The sequence below is a fragment of the Gracilinanus agilis genome, chromosome 3, assembly GCF_016433145.1.
Source record: "Gracilinanus agilis isolate LMUSP501 chromosome 3, AgileGrace, whole genome shotgun sequence".
Taxonomy (NCBI): Eukaryota; Metazoa; Chordata; class Mammalia; order Didelphimorphia; family Didelphidae; genus Gracilinanus; species Gracilinanus agilis.
Window position 1 is genome coordinate 353,772,959 of NC_058132.1, and position 20,140 is coordinate 353,793,098.

Sequence of the window (20,140 nt, forward strand, 5' to 3'; positions counted from 1 at the left end):
CCCCCTCTCTCTTTTCTCTCCCTCCCTCCCTCTCTCTCTGTCTCTCTCCCCTTCCTCTTTTCTCCCTCTTCCTCTCTCTCTCCCCTCCATCTTTCCTCTCTCTTCCCCCTCTCTCCCCATCCCTCTTTTCTCTCTCTTCCTGTCTTTCTCTCCCCCTCCCTCTTTTCTTCCTCCCTCCCCTCTCACTCACCCTTCCCTGACTGCCCTCCTTTTATCTTTTCTCTATCTCTCTTAAGTGTACCAGGCAGATACCCATCCCCACCAATACCCCTCCCAGCCATAATACATTTGAAAACATTGCTAATGGTAAAAGCATGGGCACTATTACTACAAACACTTCCTCAGAACCCCAAGAAGAGAGAACAACTTATCATTACCTGTGTCAGACACATCTGAGTCAGGGGAAGCAGTGAAGGGAAGAAAAAAATGGTTTGTAAGAATGTGTCTAGGTTGACACATTTGACTACATACAACACTGAGAGTTTATTACTCCCTTGGAGTAAATAAAGACTTGTCTCTCTGTTCTCCCATTTACATAGAATCAAATAATACAATACCTGTGTTCTCGGGAGTGTTCCTTGCTGTTCCAGGTCAATGCAATGTGATGGGGTGGATTAAGAACCTTAGTCATGCTTTGCATGAAAAAGCATGTTCCCATTAAAACCAAAGACCTCCCAACTGATTGTTTTCTCTGTTCCTATGCTCTGCTTGTTGACTTTTTGAGTACCTAACAAGAGAGTTTTCAAGGGAAGGAGCACTTGGACTAAAAGAAAGCTAAGTAAGTTACCAAATATGGTAGGAGGTTCATTTGCCCAAGCATCTATGACCTGATCAATATCTTCTTGGCTTTGGATTTAATTCAGATGAAGTCAGTGCTGGGCTGTAAAACTTCCAGAGTTTCCTTTTTTTTTTTTAATTAAACTTTTCCATATTTTTTTGTCCATCTGAGAAAAATCCCATAATAATGGGTAATATTTGACCAAATGGGGTGGGTTCCTGCTATGAATAGTTCTATTCTACCCTATTTTAAAGGATGAGAGAATTCAGTTCTTCAGGCGTATGTGAGATAAAGGTATCTGCTACTTTCAGCCCCACATGGAATGTCTTGGGGTTGGGGGTTGGGAAATAGATCAACTCCCTGCAGAAATGCTCTGCATTTATCCCAGCAAACAGGTCCATCATGTTCCAAGTGCCTCCAGTGACAGCACTAGCTGAGGGACAGCTTCTAGGTGCAATGGGGATTAAAGATAAAGACCATATGCTGGCCAGGGCCAAAATGACTTCATTTATCCACTGGTTATTTGGCTAAATTGGGATTTCTATATGGATCAGCACTCACTGAATCATAAACTGTTTTCTAAGCCTGGCTCCCAGGGAGTCAAAGCTGTGGTCTGGAAGGAACGGGCTGTGAACCTGCAGTAGATAACAGTGAGTGACTCCAAGGTATAACTCCCCAGAGTGTGCATCACTCTCCTGCTGCAGGTCATAAGTGGGGTAAGTATCCAACTGGATTCTGCAACATTTCCCTAAATGTCGGAAGCTGCCCACCCAGGGTGATGTAAATTCCAACCTCCCTCTCCTTCAGTGCCCATTATTGACCTCTCAGAGTGAAACCCACTTAGGCACCCAAAGCAAGTGTGCAGATACTATTGGGAAAATGCTCACAACATGCCCACCCTGCCCCTCATTTCACCTCCTGGCTTCAGCAGGCATCTGAGGATTGGGCAGGATCTGTTCTCTAAGGCAGAGATACCTCACCTCATGGAGCTTTTAAATTTCTGGTGGGAAAAAGTGAGCCACACAAAATAAGCAGACATAGATGGGTTTCAATCTGTATCACAGACCTGATTATATTATTTTTCTCTCTAAACTTCTCTATTTTGATCAAAGGCACTACTTATTTTTCCTTTATCTTGGATTCCCAACTCCTCCTTAGCCTTGTCTCCTCACTCAAATGAAATGACTCACTTCAAAGTTACCAGTGATTTCTTTTTTCTTTCTCCCCCCCCCCCCCCGCAATGATTTCTTAATTGTGAAATCTGATGGCCTTTTCTCCTTCCTCATCCTTCCTGACTTCGCTGTAGCTTCTGACACTACTGAGTACTCCATCTTCCTGGCTCCTTGATCACTTCTTTCTAGGCTGCTGAGAATTATGTAAGTATGCCACTTGTAAAAGCTAAATAAAATGCTTAATATTTTTCCAAATGAAGTATTTTGGTCGATTTTGAACCCATTTGTTAAAAACAAAAAATGTAATACTTTCTGATTTAGTTGCAAGAACAAACTGATTGACATGAGGGTAAATGGAAATTTGCTAGCTGAACTTTTCAATAAAAACCTATGCATAATTGGTAGATGGGATTGAAAAATTAGTATCATGATTTAGCAAATGCAGTTGACAATGTATTTCTTGAGATTTTTGGGAATTATGAGGTTCCTTTTTAAACTATGACCCCATTAAAACCAAATATAAAACAAACAGATCTTAGAGCCAGACCTTCAAATAGCTTGTCTCAAAAGGCATTAAATCAAGATTAAAAAAAAAAAGATAAAGCTTATTTAATCATTTAGTGGCCAATAAAATATTATAATGATGACTTTTAGAAATAGAAAAAGAGCTTTATACTACTGATAGAGGAAGTATTTTTTTCAAAATATTATGCAGCTTTATCTCATCCTTTAAAAATGACCTTTTGGTATGAATTATATAATGTGCCTAATTAGTATAATAATACTTATATATATAATGTACACAGCATATGAATAAATTGATATGTACATATACATACATGCAAATACACACACATGGATTAATTTGTATATATCTGTATACATAGACATATACACAGATCTATGTTTATATACAGTTGTCCCTCACTATATTGTGCTTCACTGTATCACGGGTTTTTAAAAAATATATATTTAATTCTGTATCAACAAATTACACCTGTCACAGCACATTATTGGCTGATGGAATGAAAGGTGATCAACCACACTGATGTGTTCTGTATCCTGGGCTCAGTGACTGTAGGTTAATAAGTGTGGAAAAGGTTTATAGGAGAGTCGGAAGGGTTTATAAAGCCTTAAAATATATATAAATGATAAAATAAAATATAACGCTACCACTTCACAGATTTTCACCTATTGAGGGGGTCTCAGGACCAGAACTCCTGCAACAGGTGAGGGATCGTTGTATACACATTTAGAGAGAGTGCTCAAAAATTTTTTACTAAAAGGGATGCATCATCAAAAAGATTTGGTGACCACTTTTTTTTTTTAAGAACTGGTAACATTAAGATTCACTTGAGAAATATAAACAAATGCTCATGTGTGATAAAAGACCATCATCTTAATGCCCAAAGTCCTGAAGATAATATAAGAGAATAAAATATAATAATATTATAACACAAGCCTAGTTCATTGAACCTATTAATTTGTTCAAATTATGCTTTAACTTGATATAAATGAAGGAGGTGTCAGATAAATGGAAACATTAATTTCTTTAGGAAAAACAGAAATTACTTACCTATTTTGAAACGACCCATATAGTAGATTTGTGTGCTGAGAGCAAGGGATGCCAGAATGTGGATTGCAGAGAAGATAACCCAGAACCACACATCATTTTTTCCAAATAACTGCAAGTGAAAAGGAAAGTCACCTCTATCTGAGTTTCAGGTTTTTTTTTCCAAAGAAGACAATAAAAAGTTCTTTGATCCAGTGATATGCCCCACAATTAGACTCCAAGGAAGTCAGCGACAGAAAAAAAGGTCCCATATACAGTAAAATATTTGTAATGGCACTTTTTGTGATAGTAAACATCTGAAATCAAAGTAGGTTCCTATCATTAAGAAATGGCTGAATAAAGAAAGTACAATGTATGAATCAGTGGAATGCTATGGTACCAGAGGAAACCACAAATATGAGAAATTCAGAAAAACATGGGCTGATGTTTGAATGAGCTGATACTAGGTAGTACAACCAGAGCTGCTATACAATAGCTCCAGTATTCAAGGGATCTGTGATCTCATTGATTTCAATATTCCCTACAATGAGGCATATTAAAACACCCATCCATGTCTGCTTATCCTGTGTGACTCTTGTATACATGCTCCCAGAAGTTTGCCAAATGGGGTTCACCCAGTGTGCCCAATGGTTTCTCCTAACTTGCCTCCTCTGGACATCACAGGGACATCAGTATTTATTTCAGGTTATCCACCTTTTGTAACTTGCCGTCACCACATAACCAAACCATATTTTTTTTCTGTCAGAGTTCCTTGATGATTTCTTTTTTATGTTATTCTAAATCAAAGCTTTTTTTAATTAAAAAAAATCATAAACCCAAAATAAGCAAAGTAGAAACTTATATCCTCTACATCTTTTAGGCAGTTGTGTGATGGTAAAGACATGATCCACTGTAGAATATCGTTTGCAAAAGTCTGCTTGATTCCTACCAATACCCTCATCAAGGATGCTCTTGATGTGGCATGGAGCTGTATCTCATTAAAATTTGGTATAGATAGAAAATAGGCACAGAGACCAACAGTTGTTCATATTCTTTTGTCTACCTTTTTGGGGGTATTATTGAGATCTCCCCCTCCTCCTCTGTTATAATTTCTATTTTCATAAACTTTGTGAGCCAGTCTCTCACAACTGTGTCACTTTCAGCATCGATCTTCTCTCTACATGGTCTGATTAGGCTTCTTTCCCTCTCTTGTTATCTTTAGTGCCATTTTGACCTCACTTGTAAGCGTGTCTAGGACTATGATGTTAAAATCCAAGTGTGGTTGCTCTACTTGATGGTGAAAACAGTTTGTTATGAAAACCTTTGTACTTTTTTCATTTTTCATTTTTTTGGTGGTTTTCCTTTCCTTTTCAACCTTAAATGCCCTTAAGATGATGTTGCCTAGTTGAATCTCTTGCCAAGCTTTATTTTCATTGATTTGATCCTCCATTAGTTTTCTATGCTCTCTGAGGCAGTAGTGCTTATAAACCTTCATCATCCTTCTTTATAAGATTTGCAAAATAAGTTTACATTCTAAAACAGTGTTGCTTTTGGCCACCATCTCTCTTCCTAATAAATAAGTTAAGTGCTTGCAGACTAACCTGATTTTTAAGTTGTTTTGGTTCTCCTTCTTATGGCATTTGATTTAAATCAGTTAAACTTCTGTATAAAACCATTTTAATTGACACCAATGTCCTTTATACAGGCCACCGTCCATTTCTGGTATCAGTTACTTGTTTAAATAGACCAAATTGGAGTTGTTTCAATTGCGTGTCATATCTTCTCACTATCATTATTTCTTCTAGCTTTATACTCATTCTGATATTTTTTTTCCTAACAAGATGGTGGCTTGGCTGAACAAAGACAGCCAATTTAGGGATGACTCTCACCCCAAGAATGAATGAGTCTTTTCAGTCTATTAAAATATCATCATTTTCATTTTTTGCTGTTATTCAGAGCTCATCATATCTCACGCCTACTGACATTTATTGAATAAAGTAATCATAACAAAGGGTGTGAGGCTTCTACAAGTCTCTTTCTGAAATATTTCTCATACCACCCTGATCTATTCCCACCATTTCAATAGAGACATGAAGTATTAACGTACACATTAACTTTATTGGGAAGTTCTCTTCAAGTTTGTTATAGAATGTCCTTATCTGTTCATCTTTTGGGACTGATATTGGTATGGAAGCTCCATTTGTGAATACTGCAATCTGAGATGCCCAATTGTTTTGGGTTGTTTTTAGACAAATGATAAAACTGACTGTCAACTCTTTTTGTTTGTTTGTTTGTTTTTACTCTTACTAAAGTTAAGAGTACCCATGAGCCATTATTCTATTTAGCTAGAATTAGCTATATGATCCTGGGCAAGCCACTTAACCCAGAATAATTATAATGACCAGTCTTTTAGTCCTAGAGGCCAGATGATGAGACACACTTCCCTCCTCCTCAGATAGAGGTGAAAGGCTACAGGTCTAAATAGAATAACTGAGAGAATGCTGTGAGAAGCAGTCGTTTTTGTCAGCAACTTTTCTTTTTTACAAGGGTTGGGTCCAGTATATTGGGAACTAAATGATTGGTGTAAAAAACAAAAGGCTTCAATAAAACTTTAAGAGAAGCTATGGTTGTGGAACAGAGGATGGAGAATCCCATCCAGTAACCACAAAATCAGGGTCTTAGATGCAGAGTTGGAAGGAACCTGAAGGAAACCTGGTTTTGAGATATAGACCACAACACTGACTGGCCAAATGACCTTGAGAGAATAGTTTTACCTACTGTGCTTTTCCTTTCAATCTGTAAAACAGTTAATAATTCTGTCCCTCCCATTTGAAAAGATAATGTCAAAAGCGAAATTGGAACTCAGCTAATATGATACTTAGGAGAGACATGTACAGAGTTGAAAAGTAGTTTGATGGTGACTGTTAGGGTGACTTAGAAGGCGGTCAGTGCAGTAAAAGTAACACTGGGTTTAGGTTTAAAAATATAAATCTCCTACTTCTAGCCTGTGTAACCTAGATCAAATAATTTAACTCATCTGGACCTAAATTTCTTCATCTGTAAAAAAAATGGAGTCAGGCAAGATGGTCTCTAAGGCCCTTTATAAATAAGGTAAATAAATAAGGTAAATATATAAATATGAATAAGGTAAAACTGATATTTAATAAGTAGGAGGATAGTAACATAGAGAAGTTTCAGCCTGGGTCTAAGGCCCTTTTCAACCCTAAATCTATGTTCTTTCTATCTAGTATAATTCTCTTATTTTACAGATGAGGAAACTGAAGAACAATAATATCAGTGACTTGGCCTGAAGTTATACATCTTCTGATTAAGATTGGAATTAGAATCATGGTCAAGTTCCTCTGTTCTGGGTGTAAGTCTCCATTCCACCCACATCCTAATATTATGAGCCTCCTTTTTCCAAAAATGAGATTCAGACAGACATACCACTCCGAGGACAGCAAGACAGATGACCACCGCGAAAGATGCGTAGGCAGAATAGGCACTGGCATTGATATCAGGGTGGCGGGTCTGATAGAGCTTCAGCATGCAGAGTCCAGCTATCATGTACATGAAGGAGGTGTCTGGGGAAACAAAGGTGAAGTATTCATTCTCTTAGAGACTTACCTTCTGACTTCTTTCTTCAGGACTCTCCTGCCTTGGGCTGTTCCTCACTCATACCCCTTTGGGCACTCACCTAGCATCTTCATGTTATGCTTTGGCTAGCTAGAGGTTTCTTCTTTCCCATCCTTACTTCTGTCCCCCTGGCAGACTCTTATGTTTCAAAACCATATATTTTTCTCCATTATAACTCATTCTCTTCTTTAGCCCAACAAAAAAAAACAAAACCAATTCCCCTAAGGAAAACATCTCAGCTAAAGTAATTCACAATGTAATATGAATAACTTGTTACCATTTTTCTCACATTTTAAAAATTAAGACATTTTTTAATCCACAAAAATCTACTTTTTCTCCCTCCTTACCTCTCCCCTCCTCCCACATTGCAAAAGAAAGAAAAATAAAACCTCTATTGAAAACAAATTCCAGCATTGACCATGTCCAAAATATATATGTATTTCAATCTGAATTATGAGATTTCATCTCTTTGCCCAGAGGAGAGTAGCATGTATCACAAGTACCCTAGAATCACGATTGGTCATATATATTGATCAGAATTCTAAAGCCTTTCAAAGCTATTTGTCTTTACAATATTGTTGCTATAGTATAAATTGTGTTACTGGTTCTGCTCATTTCACTCTGTATTAATTCATGCAAGTCTTCCCAGGATTTTCTGAAACTATCCCGATACTTCATCATTTCAAACATAATAGTATTCCATCACATTCATATTCTGTAACTTGTAGTAGAAATCTTCTAGGCTTCCAATTCTCACTCCAAAAAGTCATTACAAATATTTTGGTATATATGGGCACTTTTTCTCTTTCTTTGATTTCTTGGGAATAGATCCAGGAGTGGCATCACGTATCAAATGGGGTACATATATTAAAAACTTTTTGGACATAATTCCAAATTACTTTCCAGAATGGCTGGACCAATCCATAACTCTACCAATAGTCTTCGTTCAGCACTCTCTCAGAGGATGCATGGAGTGACCAAAAGCAGCAACTTCAGAGGAGAAGGATGTCCCTTCAGCATGTACTCTTCAGTTCCTTCACCACTACAGAGATACCATGAAATCCCAGACCACAGTCCCCCTAGATCTACTCATATGATGAGATCCTTTTTTTTTTTTTTAAACTCTTACCTTCTGTCTAAAATTGATACTATTGGTTCCAAGGCAGAAGAGTGGAAAAGGCTAGGCAGTAAGCTTTAAGTGACTCGCCCTGGGTCAAACAGCTAGGATATGTCCGAGGTCCCATTTGAACCCAGGACCTCCTGTCTCCAGACCTGGCTATCTACTGCCCCCGTGTGATTCTTGATTGTATCTTTTGTTAGAGGGTATTCTCACCGTCAATGAATCAACCAACATTTATTAAGCACATACTTTGTGCCAGGCACTAAGACAGTGCACTACAGTTGTTTCTTTGGCTCTTTTAATATTTCGTGGATGGACCAATGTAGTACTCGGGCTGCCTATCTCTTATTCCACATTCTCCCAGAAGGGTCTATTTTCTTTCTAGGTCATACATGTCTTTGATGATATATTTTATGCCATTTCTCACTTGTGAGTCTTCATAGGTAACATTCTGCTTGCACCCACCATGTTTCTTTTGATCTCCATTTGGTCCATTTGGTCCACCTACAATTTTCATTCTTCTGACAGCAAGATATTCCAGGATGTGGCCATGTAGCATCACAGGGGAAACAGTGTTATTAAGAAGATGGAGTTTGGGTGGGTCATTCAAAGGAATGAGCAATTTCCCAAACATGAGCCAACATGACCTCTATTTTCATTTCAGGCTATATAACATTTATATATGTGAATTTGTACATACACAAATATGTGTGTGTGTACTTGCATGTATGTGTCTTTTTAAAATGGGTTACCCTGTTGCTGGAATTATGCCAAGAAGTTAATCCATTTAGTTTATCAGTACATATGTCTACATATGTAGACACAGAGTATACATGCACATGTAGGTATTTATGCATGGTTGTATATGTAAACACACCTACATGCACACACACATATACTAATGGACTAAATGGGTTTACTGTCCAACTCCATTTAAAAATTCCAGCATAAAGAGATTAAATTTTTAAAAAGTGACTATAGCATTCTTTTTTCAGGACCCCAGGCTAGTTCTCCCATAATTAAATCATTTGTAGCTGTTATGAATTTTGATTACCAAATTGGAAGTTGGAGTAATTAGGGCAGACATGGTAGCAAGCACTGAGTACCCCTTCCATCATCAGAGCAATGCCCATGGCATAGAAAAGACCGAAGTGTTTGGGAATCCCATATTCCTAAAAGAAGAGAAAATGTGGTAAATAGAAAAATACTTGTAATCACTGATCTGTCTTTAGAATATTACAGCCCTATATTCATGGCATCATGGAGCCCATTATTCCATACTTTAGTGCAGTGATTCCCAAACTTTTTTGGCCTACCGCCCCCTTTCCAGAAAAAATATTACTTAGCCCCCTAGAAATTAATTTTAAAAATTTTAATAGCAATTAATAGGAAAGACAAATGCACCTGTGGTCATCACTTCCCCCTTGGATTGCTGCAGCACCCACCAGGGGACGGTAGCACCCACTTTGGGAATCACTGCTTTAGTGGCTCCATAAAACATAATGCTCTTTCTTTAACCATTCCTTAAACTCAGCCCTTTGCTTTTCCCAACCAGCTCCAAGTCAGACATTGTCCCTTTACCATTGCAAAGATGTCTTTAGCTTCCAGTGATCTTCGGTGGAGGATGTCCCTGCGTAAGACTATCAAGAGGAAGAGGAATCCCAGAAGTACATGACCAAGGTTACTGAGGATATTGTTGAAGGCACTAGGGAGAAAAGGAAAATGCAAAGACAAAGACAAGGAATTCAATGAATGAACCTTTATTACTAGGATTTAAGAAACCAAGTACAAATCCCCTGTTTTACAGATGAGCAAACTGAGGGCCAGAAAGATGAAGTTACTTTTCTAGGTTCACATCACTATTTAGTAGCAGAACCAAAACTAGAACCCAGATAATTTCGTTTCCAGCCTAGTGCTTTTTTTTTTTTTAAATCCTTTCCTTTTGTTTTGGAATCAATACTATGTATTGGTTTCAAGGCAGAAAAGCCATAAGAACTAGGCGATTAAGGTTAAATGACTTGCTGAGGGTCAAACAGATAGGAATTGTCCGAGGCCAGATTTGAACCCAGGACTAGTGCTGCTTTTTCTGTACTAAAATGGTCTTCATTTTACCTATACAGGTCATTAAGAATAATGGTTAAAGGCTTAACCACTCACAACTGGCGCAGGCTCCCAGTTCATCACAATGTACAGATAGCACGACAATATTCGTTCAGTTATTCAGAAAACATTTATTACTGCCTAGGGTGGTGGACTAAGTGTTGGGGAAGATGTAAAGATTAAATAAGACATAGTTCCTGCTTTTCATAGTCTGGTGGGGGATAAGACCCAAACTCAGAGAGTCATAACATCAACTATTAGATTAAAAAGTGTATTAAATAGGTTCAAAACAACAGGTTTTGTCAGGCTAGACCAGGGGTCGGCAACCTTTTTGGCCATGAGAGCCATAAACACCGCATTTTTTAAAATGTAATTTCATGAGAGCCGTACAGTGCTCACAGTGCACGCTCCTGTAACAGTGCCTGAAAAAAAATTGACTTTATGGCTCCTGCAGAAAGAGCCATATCTGGTCCTCAAAAGAGCCAGGTATGGCTCCAGAGCCATACGTTGCCGACCCCTGGGCTAGAGGATGACATCTGTTCCCACTAGGCAGATAAGGAAGGCTTTATGCTGGAGATGGCATTGAGTCAGTCTTTAAAGGACAGGTAGGAAGTCAGCAAGGGCAGCTAGGAGGCACAGTGGATAGAATGCTGGGTCTGGAGTCAGAAAGACTCATCTTCATGAGTTCAAATCTGGCTTCAAATTCTTACTAGCTGGGGGACACTGTGTAAGCCATTTAACCCCATTTACCTCAGTTTCCTCATCTGTCAAATGAGCTGGAGAAGGAAATGGCAGACCACTTTAGTATGTTTACCAAGAAAACCCCAAATGGGGTCACGAAGAGTCAAACAAGACTGAAAAAGGATTGAACAACAACAAGAAGTCAGCAGATGAAGAAATTCTGAGTAGAGGGAATATTATGAGCAAATGACATGCTTGTGCATAAGGATGGGATGGGTCAGGAGGATAAGGGGTTAGTTAGTCCAGTTTGGCTAGAGCAAGCACAGAATAAGGAGGAGCTAAGGTGGTGTTAGTAGTAGGCAATTTTGTTTTGTAAAGCAAACATTTCCCATTTCATTGGCTCCACATGGCCCTTTTCAATCTGGCTTCTACGTTGCTTAATGTGGCAACCAGAGTAGAGTGGAAATTGGGGAGTCTGGTCACCCTAGTCCCACCACCTCCTTTGCAGCTGTGCTAAGTGGAATACTCAGGAGGACTTCAAGAGAATGTGGGTGAGTGACATGGGGATGAAAAGGAATTCCAGACCATAACTCAGACAAGTTAAGACTGAGAGACCAGGCCGCAAGGGAAAAGAATTTCCAAAAGGAAGATTTCATCTAAGCCTGAAGGCTTCTGTTGGCCTTTGCTGGCCGCCTGGATAGATGCCGTTTCCTGGCCCCGGGTACTAAAAGAACTGGACCTTCTCCTTGCTGGGCAAGTGGCTACAATTCAGTGAATGGCAGCAGAAAGCAGCGAATGTGCAAAGATGCCCAGCAGTAAGGTGAATTCTCTCTGCATGGACTTGTCCAGCCATGTTTCTCTCTCTCTCTCTCTTTTTTTTTTTTCCAACCCTTACCTTCCATCTTGGAGTCAATACTGTGTATTGGCTCCAAGGCAGAAGAGTGGTAAAGGTAGGCAATGGGGGTCAAGTGACTTGCCCAGGGTCACACTGCTGGGAAGTGTCTGAGGCCAGATTTGAACCTAGGACCTCCTGTTTCTAGGCCTGGCTCTCAATCCACTGAGCTACCCAGCTGCCCCCCACCCCCAGCCATGTTTCTTGGCTGCGTGTTTCCTAATTGTGCTCCCTTTCATGCATCTTCCACCCTCCACTGATGGGATGGTCACCTAGGAAGATGTCCCTCTGTAATTGGGTGATCCTTCTTGTCACTCGTGTTTCCATGTTATTTGATTCATTATTTTTTGCTTTTAATCATTGTGTCCTTTTATTGGGCTAATACAAGAAACAAAAAGGTAGAACTTGTGATCTGTGGTTATGAGTGGATGCTGACTTGTGGACTACATTATTCATTTATTTATTTATTTTTTAAACCCTTGTACTTCGGTGTATTGTCTCATAGGTGGAAGAGTGGTAAGGGTGGGCAATGGGGGTCAAGTGACTTGCCCAGGGTCACACAGCTGGGAAGTGGCTGAGGCCGGGTTTGAACCTAGGACCTCCTGTCTCTAGGCCTGACTCTCACTCCACTGAGCTACCCAGCTGCCCCCTCATTTATTTTTTTTTAAACCCTTACCTTCCGTCTTAGAATCAATACTGTGCATCGGTCCCAAGGCATTAAGGGCTAGGCAATGGGGGCTAAGTGACTTGCCCAGGGTCACATGCCTAGGAAGTGTCTGAGGCCAGATTTGAACCCAGGACCTCCTGATTTGGGGTCTGGCTTTCAATCCACTGAGTCACCTAGCTGCTCCTCTTATGGAATACTTTAAACCAGAGATAGAATGATGGGGGAACCCATGTCTTAAGAGGTCCTGGGGTGGTGCATTTTGGAGGGGGTTCTTGTTGACCAGTAGTAATGATCACTATCTATTATTGTAGTTATTACAATCACAGGGCACTTGACTGGTTTGCAAACCATTTGTCATACATCACCTAGTCTGTCCCTCACACCAGCTCAGGAAGGAGGGAAGGATAAAGCCTTGGTCTGTGACTGTCGTTGGTATGAGGAAACCCCCTCCACCAGTGAAGAGGACCGCCTTCTCTACAACCCATTGTCTTAAGGAGTTGCCTCTCTGTGGGGCAGGGACTCCAGCTAGTATTCCCATTTTATAGATAAGGAAAGTGAGGCTCAGAGGGTTTACAACTCCCTTATGGTGATGCAACTAGTAATTGTTAGAACAGAGATTTATAGCAAGGGCCCCTTGACAGCAAGCCTAGCACTCTATCCGCTATATTCTTTTTTTTTTTTTAAAACATTTTTAAACCCTTAACTTCTGTGTATTGGCTCCTAGGTGAAAGAGTGGTAAGGGTGGGCAATAGGGGTCAAGTGACTTGCCTAGGGTCACAAAGCTGGGAAGTGTCTGAGGCCGGATTTGAACATAGGACCTCCCATCTCTAGGCCTGACTCTCAATCCACTGAGCTACCCAGCTGCCCTTCTATCTGCTATGTTACACTGACTGTTGTGAGAATATTAGGAATACCTTTATTATAGGTTGTAGCTAATTTGGGGATGTGGCAGGTACCATCTAAGATGTGTGTGTGTGTGAAGACAAAGTATTTTCTGCATTCTGTAAACTGTGTAAAGCAATAGTACCTGTTAGCATCCTGAAAAAAGGTTGAGGGGGATTTTCTAGAAACCTGCTATTAGACATGGGCCCCACCATCTCCATATGTGTCACAAAGGAGGGGAAGGGGAGAAGGCCTAAAACGGTCCCAGTGGGAGAGAGTCGGACTGAAGACTTTTTAAACGTGCTTGCTAGGAAGGAAGCTCTATCTGCACTAGGTGGATGGAGAACAGGTTTTATTGCTGAGAGAAGAGACCGTCTTTGAGAAGCTTTCTCAGGGCAGATCCCTTGCTCACCACTAAAGGAAGGCTTCGAATCCCAGCTCTGACATGATAGAGAAGTGGCCCAGGACAGCTGAGAGAAGCCTTAGGGGACCAGCTCTGGGGCTTGCATCATCCAGCAGAGGCTGGATGTCCCAATAGGGGAGTGCTCGAAGAAGCTGGGGTGGACATTTTGGTGGAATGGAGATAGAACCTGAAATTTCTGTCCTTTTCCACAGCCACGGAAATTATGGCTACTTTCTGTCAGTAGGAAGACGGTTTAGTGCCAGACTGGGGTGGGACTTGCAGGCCAGGCAAGGAAATCTGAACATTATGCAGGGGCCAAGGAGGATCATGGGAACCATAGATCTGGAGCTGAAAGGGACATCTAGACCAACCCCCCCTTTTTTAGAGATAAGAAAACCTTGGAGGCCCAAGGAAGTTAAACAACTTGCCTAAAATCATACAGCCCATTCTATCAGAATCCAGGTCCTCTGACGCTAGAGCCAATGATCATTCTTTTCACTCTACCAATTTTATCTGATGTTTAAAAAACATGACATTATTCTCAGGTTATTAATATCATGTCCTAGGCCTGTGGTGTTTGAAAAATGTCTATTGAGATGAAAGGTACTTTCTGATCTTATCTTCTAGATTCAATCATTTCAATGCTTGAATCTTCTCCATCACCCACGGTTGCTTTGTGGAATTTTCCATATCTATTCTGGGTATTAAGAAAAACTTAAGTCCCTGAGATTAAGTAGAGGGTGTCCTAAAATGCCTCAGTAACCCAGAGGAAGCTATGTTTACCTAAGGACCCCCAAGGGGTGAGCGCAGAGAAAGTTGTAGTAGCAGATGTCCTGATTGCCAGTCACATTCACAACCTGCAAGATGAAGAGACAGAAAATGAAAGTCAGTTGTGCTGAGAGCTCATGTCAAGCCTGGACCCATGCAGAGCTGGGATAGCTTACAAAGGCTGAAGGTGAGTGATTTACCCGAATGCCAGCTCCCATGAGCAGCAGGGGACACATCATTATACTGCACAGTTTTATAGGGCAGAGACAAATTTCTCATTAGAGTTTGCAGCCTCCTATTGAAGTGAAATATTCTTTATAAGTGTTCTCACTCTTATCCCACTACCTTAAGATGGAATTCATGACTAACCGTTTTCCCTTTGCTATAATATACTATTATTGTCATTATTCCATAATAAAAATAGCCAATAAAAATTGAGATTGTTGAGACTGGCAACAGACTTTTAAGCTATTATGTGACGTTCTGCTTTTCTATTCTCTTTTGGAAGAAAGAATTATTTTTGTCTTTTGAGTCGAAATAAAAACCACCAGGTCAGTAAATGTAATGCCAATGGATTTAGTTCTGGAATAGCCCTCAGAGACCATCTAATCCAGCCATGACATTTATAAAATGAGGAATCAAGGCTGACAGAATATGTGAATTCCCCAAAGATATACAAATAGTAAGGGGAAGAAGTCAGGATTCAAACTCAGGTCTTCCACCTCCAAATCCGATGCCCTTTTCACTGGCCCCTACAAATATTTCATGATCTGTATCAGTTTATTATCATCTCCATGGGTAATCACTCATTTGTGCAAAGCATTAAGCTAAGTGCTAACCCCCCACCTCTGTGGTACATATGGAATAGGTCCCAACTCTACCTAGGAGCTCATATTCCTTTGATAAGTAACCAAACCAATAAGGAAGGAGGGAGGGAGAGAAGGAAAGAGGGAAGGAAGGAAGGAGGAGTGAAGGAAGGAAGCAAGGAAGTAGGTTAGGAAGGAGAGAGGGAGGAAAGGAAGGAAGGAGGGAAGGAAGGAGGGAGGGAGGGAACAAAGGAAGGAGGGAAGGAAGGAAGCAAGGAAGGAGGAAAGGAAGGAGAGAGGTAAGGAGGGAAGGAAGGAGGGAGGAAAGGAAGGAAGCAAGGAAGGAGGAAAGGAAGGAAGGAAGGAGGTGAGGAAGAAAGAGAGGGAGGGAGAGAGAGAGGAGGAGTAAGGAAGGAAGAGAGGAAGGAAGGAGGGAGAGAAAGGAGAGAGGGAGAAAAGAAGGAAGGAAAGGAGAGAGAAAGAAATGGAATGAAGTTAGGGAAGAAGTTAGGAAGGAAGAGAGGGAAAGAGGGAAGAAAGAAAATAAGAATTTATTAAATATCTATTATGTGCCAGGCACTGTGCTGAGCACTTTACAAATATAATCTCATTTGATCCCCACAATTGCCCTGTGTGGTAGGTGCTATCATTGTCTCCATTTTATAGATGAAGTAACTGAGGGAGACAGAAGTTAAGTGACTTGTCTAGGGTTAGCTAGTATGTTCCTAAGGCTAGTTTTAAAACTCAAGTCTTCCTGATTTCATGCCTAGTGCTCTATTCACTTGTACCACCTCCAATGAGAATATAAGTATTGCACTTCAGCTGAGCACACAGTGGAATGTCACATCTTCTGAGTTCCCAAGAAATCTGCTTATTGCCACTTCTCATCAATGGAGAGTGGCCTTTCCATTTTCTGTTCTTCTTTAAGTCAGTGAAGAACAGTCTCTCATTTAAATTCCAGAGAAGACTTGTGACGTCTTCTCAAACCAAAAAATAAAATAAAAGTTAACAAGAGTCTTCAGAGGGGCTCCTATCTTGAATTTGTCATAATGTTGGCCCTACTATCATGGAACCAGACCAGTTGTATCCAGTTTATGGGGGGTTAGTCACAAAAGATAGGTCATATGATCTGTATTGCTGAAGAAAATACTCTCATTAGTAAGTTCACACACAGATCCACTGGATTAACATTTGTCTGTCTCTAAACATTAGGGTAAACTGAGAGCCATTTATGTCTCCATTTGCCAGTGGACCAACTTACAGTCTGGTAGGTGATAACCAGCTGGATCACAGGAAGGGCATAAAACACAGCAATAGTTGTGATGTTCCTGTGGGAAGAGAAGGAATAGGAAATGATTTAACTCCATAATGACAAAAGGACAATTATCAGAACGATATGGGTAGCATTTGTACGTAATAGTGATTCACAGTTTCATGTAAGATCTACTCCGTTGCCAGAAAATAAAGGAAATGCTCATTCAGTTGCTGCTTCTTAAGTTTAGAATTTAAAAAAATGAAATAGGAAAAAAATTTTACCTAGGAATAAAAAATACAAAATAAAAGACTTCAGCCCTTAGTAGCTACCCTACTCTACCAGTCAAATCTCAAATGATTTCCCTGGCCTCCCTTCCCACTCATATTGGCCATTTCTGGAACATTTTGTTCATTAACACATTCACTGAAAGAAGACTTAGAAAGGCACAGAAGAAATTCAAATAGACTATTTTTATTGGCTGCCCTGGCAAAACATTTGCATGAGGAAGAAAGTGATTACATTCTTGGCTAAAAGACTTTGGGTTATCTAGGGACTTCATTTATTTATTCTAGCTCAGGCTCTCATCATCAAAGTTTTCTAATTTTTAAAAAATGCAATTTCCTTCAGGTTCCTTACTGTTTCTTGGAAGTGGTATCAGCTAGAAAGACCAAGTTAAACTAACTCCATAATGAAAGAGCCTCTAGCAACACAACCTCTAGGTTGTAGAGTACTTGGGATGAATTCTATTTTTTTTAATAACCCTTACTTTCTATTTTATTAACAACTCTAAGACAGAAGGCAAGGACTAGGCAATTGGGGTTAAGTGACTTGCCCAGGGTCACACAGCCAAGAAGTATCTGAGGACAGATTTGAACCCAGGATCTCCCATCTCCAAGCTTGGTGCTTTATGCACTGTGCCATCTAGCTATCCCTGAATCCTATCTTAGCTAATGCCCCCCTTTGTGACTTTGGGGGAAACCTAACCCTCTATTACCTGTGTTCTTCTTGTAAAATGGAGTCAACAATACTGACTTTCCCCTATTTCATTCCTGCCTTGGGGTAGAATGTTAGAAATGTTTTGAGTTCTTTAGAAGTTATGAACTAGTTATAGTTATAGTTATAGTATTAACATATGTACAACTGGGGCAAATTACATTATGTAGGTCTTTTGGTCCTTTGTTTAGCATTTTTATATGGGGGAAACATGGTTAAAATGAACATTAAGGAGATGTCACAAATGTCAACATGTTCTCAATTACATGTGTAAAAGGGTGAAAGACAGCCAGTCTCAGTGCCAACAACTGATAGTTGAACATCTTTTATTTTTAATTTTTAATTAAAAAATTTCCCATTTTATTTCTTTTTTATTCTGAACTTAATAAGCAGCAAATGAAATGAGCATATATTATGCAATAGGAATATTATATGAAATTGCAAATCTTGATTATGTATAATTTACTTTTCTTTTACATGTATAATAAATTCAACATGTAACTTTCAAAGCTGCTCTGCATGCCCATGATCCCTTCCAGTCTTCCTCTGCTCTTTTCTCATTTTGAGGGAAAGGAACTCTCTCCCTAGCTCCTTCTCCATTCCACCTCCCTTCAGGTCTTCTTTAGCCCCCAAAAGGGACATTATTCCTTCTCTTCCATCTTGTACAGCTCAAGTCACCTTGTCTTCCAACTGGGGAACTGCCTGCCCTTTCCCTCCCCAAAGTTAAGCATGATGGTCTCCAATTTGCCAAGATTGCCAACATTTCAAGGTCATTGAATCATAAATCTAGAGTTAGAAGGCCATTTACCTCCACAGTTTACAGATATGAAAACTGAGGCCCAGGGATATAATTACTGAACTGGTATTTGAACCCAGGTTCCACGATTCCAGTTTTAGCAGCCAAGTTTGACACTTTTTGCAGTATACCACTGGGATGGTGTTGACTATAATTTCATCAAGGTACGACTGTGGCTGAATAGTATTCTCTCTGGGCAGCTAGGTGGTGCAGTGGATAAAGTGCCTGGCCAGCAGTCAGGGAGACATCTTTCTGAGTTCAAGTCTGGTCTCAAGCGCTTCATAGCTGTGTGACTCCGGGCAAGCCACCTAACCCTGTTTACCTCAGTTTCCTCATCTGTAAAATGAGCTGGAGAAGGAAATGGCAAACCACTCTGGCATCTTTGCCAAGAAAAACTTAAATGGGGTCACAGAGAGTTGGACGTGACTGAACAACAACCAAACAAATACTGTTTTCTGGGAAAAGACTGTGGTTACAGGTCTGCACTGACTTGAGAGATAGGGTATAACCATCAATATTATTTTTATTCTGCATTTTTGTAGAGATTTCTCCCCAGGAGAGCACCTACTGAAAACATTCCTACTGTCACATAAAGACTGACCCCTCTGTTATACTAAAATGGTCTTTTTAAAGAAAAGTCAATAAGCCTTCCTCGAATTCCGGTTTAGACAACAGGATTTGCCTAGCTGTAAATTTTTACTGCCCCATGGCTTTACCTGCCTCCCACTCACCAAAAATAAATCTTATATTTTTTGCTGACAATTCTTCGATCCTTCCTGGACAGGTCTGACAGGTAAAGGAACATCTGGGTGGAAAGAGAACATGTCATCACAAAGAAAGTTTCTGTATGTTAATCAAGGTCAGGTGTTAAAGGCAAGCTCACTAAAGAGAACAAAGTTACCGATACTGAGTTTCCCACGTTACCATTAATCAAAAAGCTTCACATATCGAACAATCTGGATTTCATGGGAGATAGTCAATGTTCTTCTTCATACAGGGAGGCAATGCATAATCACCACAATCACTGATATCAAGGGGAGTAACTTGTACATATTTTAATTTGATTTTACTCTAGAGACTAAAACTTTTGATAATATCTTTCCTTCTCATTCCATTTCTCATGTTTTCAAGGATACTTTCTTAATAAAAGAACAAAAAACACCAGGATTTTCTCTGGCTATGGGCGGGGGGGGGCGGGGTAGATTGAGATGAAAAAGCTATTCAAGTATCTGGGATGTTTTAATAAATTATTAGACTAAAATGAATAAAACATAATAAAATTTAAAAATCATCGGAAAGAACTTTTTCTTTTAAATCTTACCTTCTGCCTTAGAATCAATACTGTGTATTGGTTCCAAGACAGAAGAGCAGTTAAGGGCTAGGCAATGGAGATTAAGTGACTTGCCCAGGGTCACACAGCTAGGAAGGGTCTGAAGTCAAATTTGAACCTAGGACCTCCCATCTCTAGGCCTGGCTCTCAATCCGCTGAGCCACCCAGCTGCCCCCTAGAGTGAACTTTTGAGATTTTTGAGAATCACACTGGGGGCAGAAGCCACTTCCTTCCTTCCTTCCTTCCTTCCTTCCTTCCTTCCTTCCTTCCTTCCTTCCTTCCTTCCTTCCTTCCTTCCTTCCTTCTTTC

The 20,140-nt window shown here is 40.0% G+C and overlaps 1 protein-coding gene across 1 annotated transcript in view; it reads right to left on the minus strand.

Moving 5' to 3' along the window:
- Positions 1–20,140, minus strand: part of SIDT1 (SID1 transmembrane family member 1) — a 172,123-nt gene that overhangs the window by 17,544 nt on the left and 134,439 nt on the right. The window contains exons 11-18 of the mRNA XM_044669179.1: positions 19,233–19,344; positions 16,719–16,785; positions 14,667–14,740; positions 9,840–9,963; positions 9,313–9,430; positions 6,950–7,086; positions 3,527–3,635; positions 378–392 (exon numbers count right to left, since the gene is read on the minus strand). Of these exons, the coding sequence (XP_044525114.1) occupies positions 378–392; positions 3,527–3,635; positions 6,950–7,086; positions 9,313–9,430; positions 9,840–9,963; positions 14,667–14,740; positions 16,719–16,785; positions 19,233–19,344 (756 nt within the window). The remainder of the gene's footprint in view (positions 1–377; positions 393–3,526; positions 3,636–6,949; positions 7,087–9,312; positions 9,431–9,839; positions 9,964–14,666; positions 14,741–16,718; positions 16,786–19,232; positions 19,345–20,140) is intronic.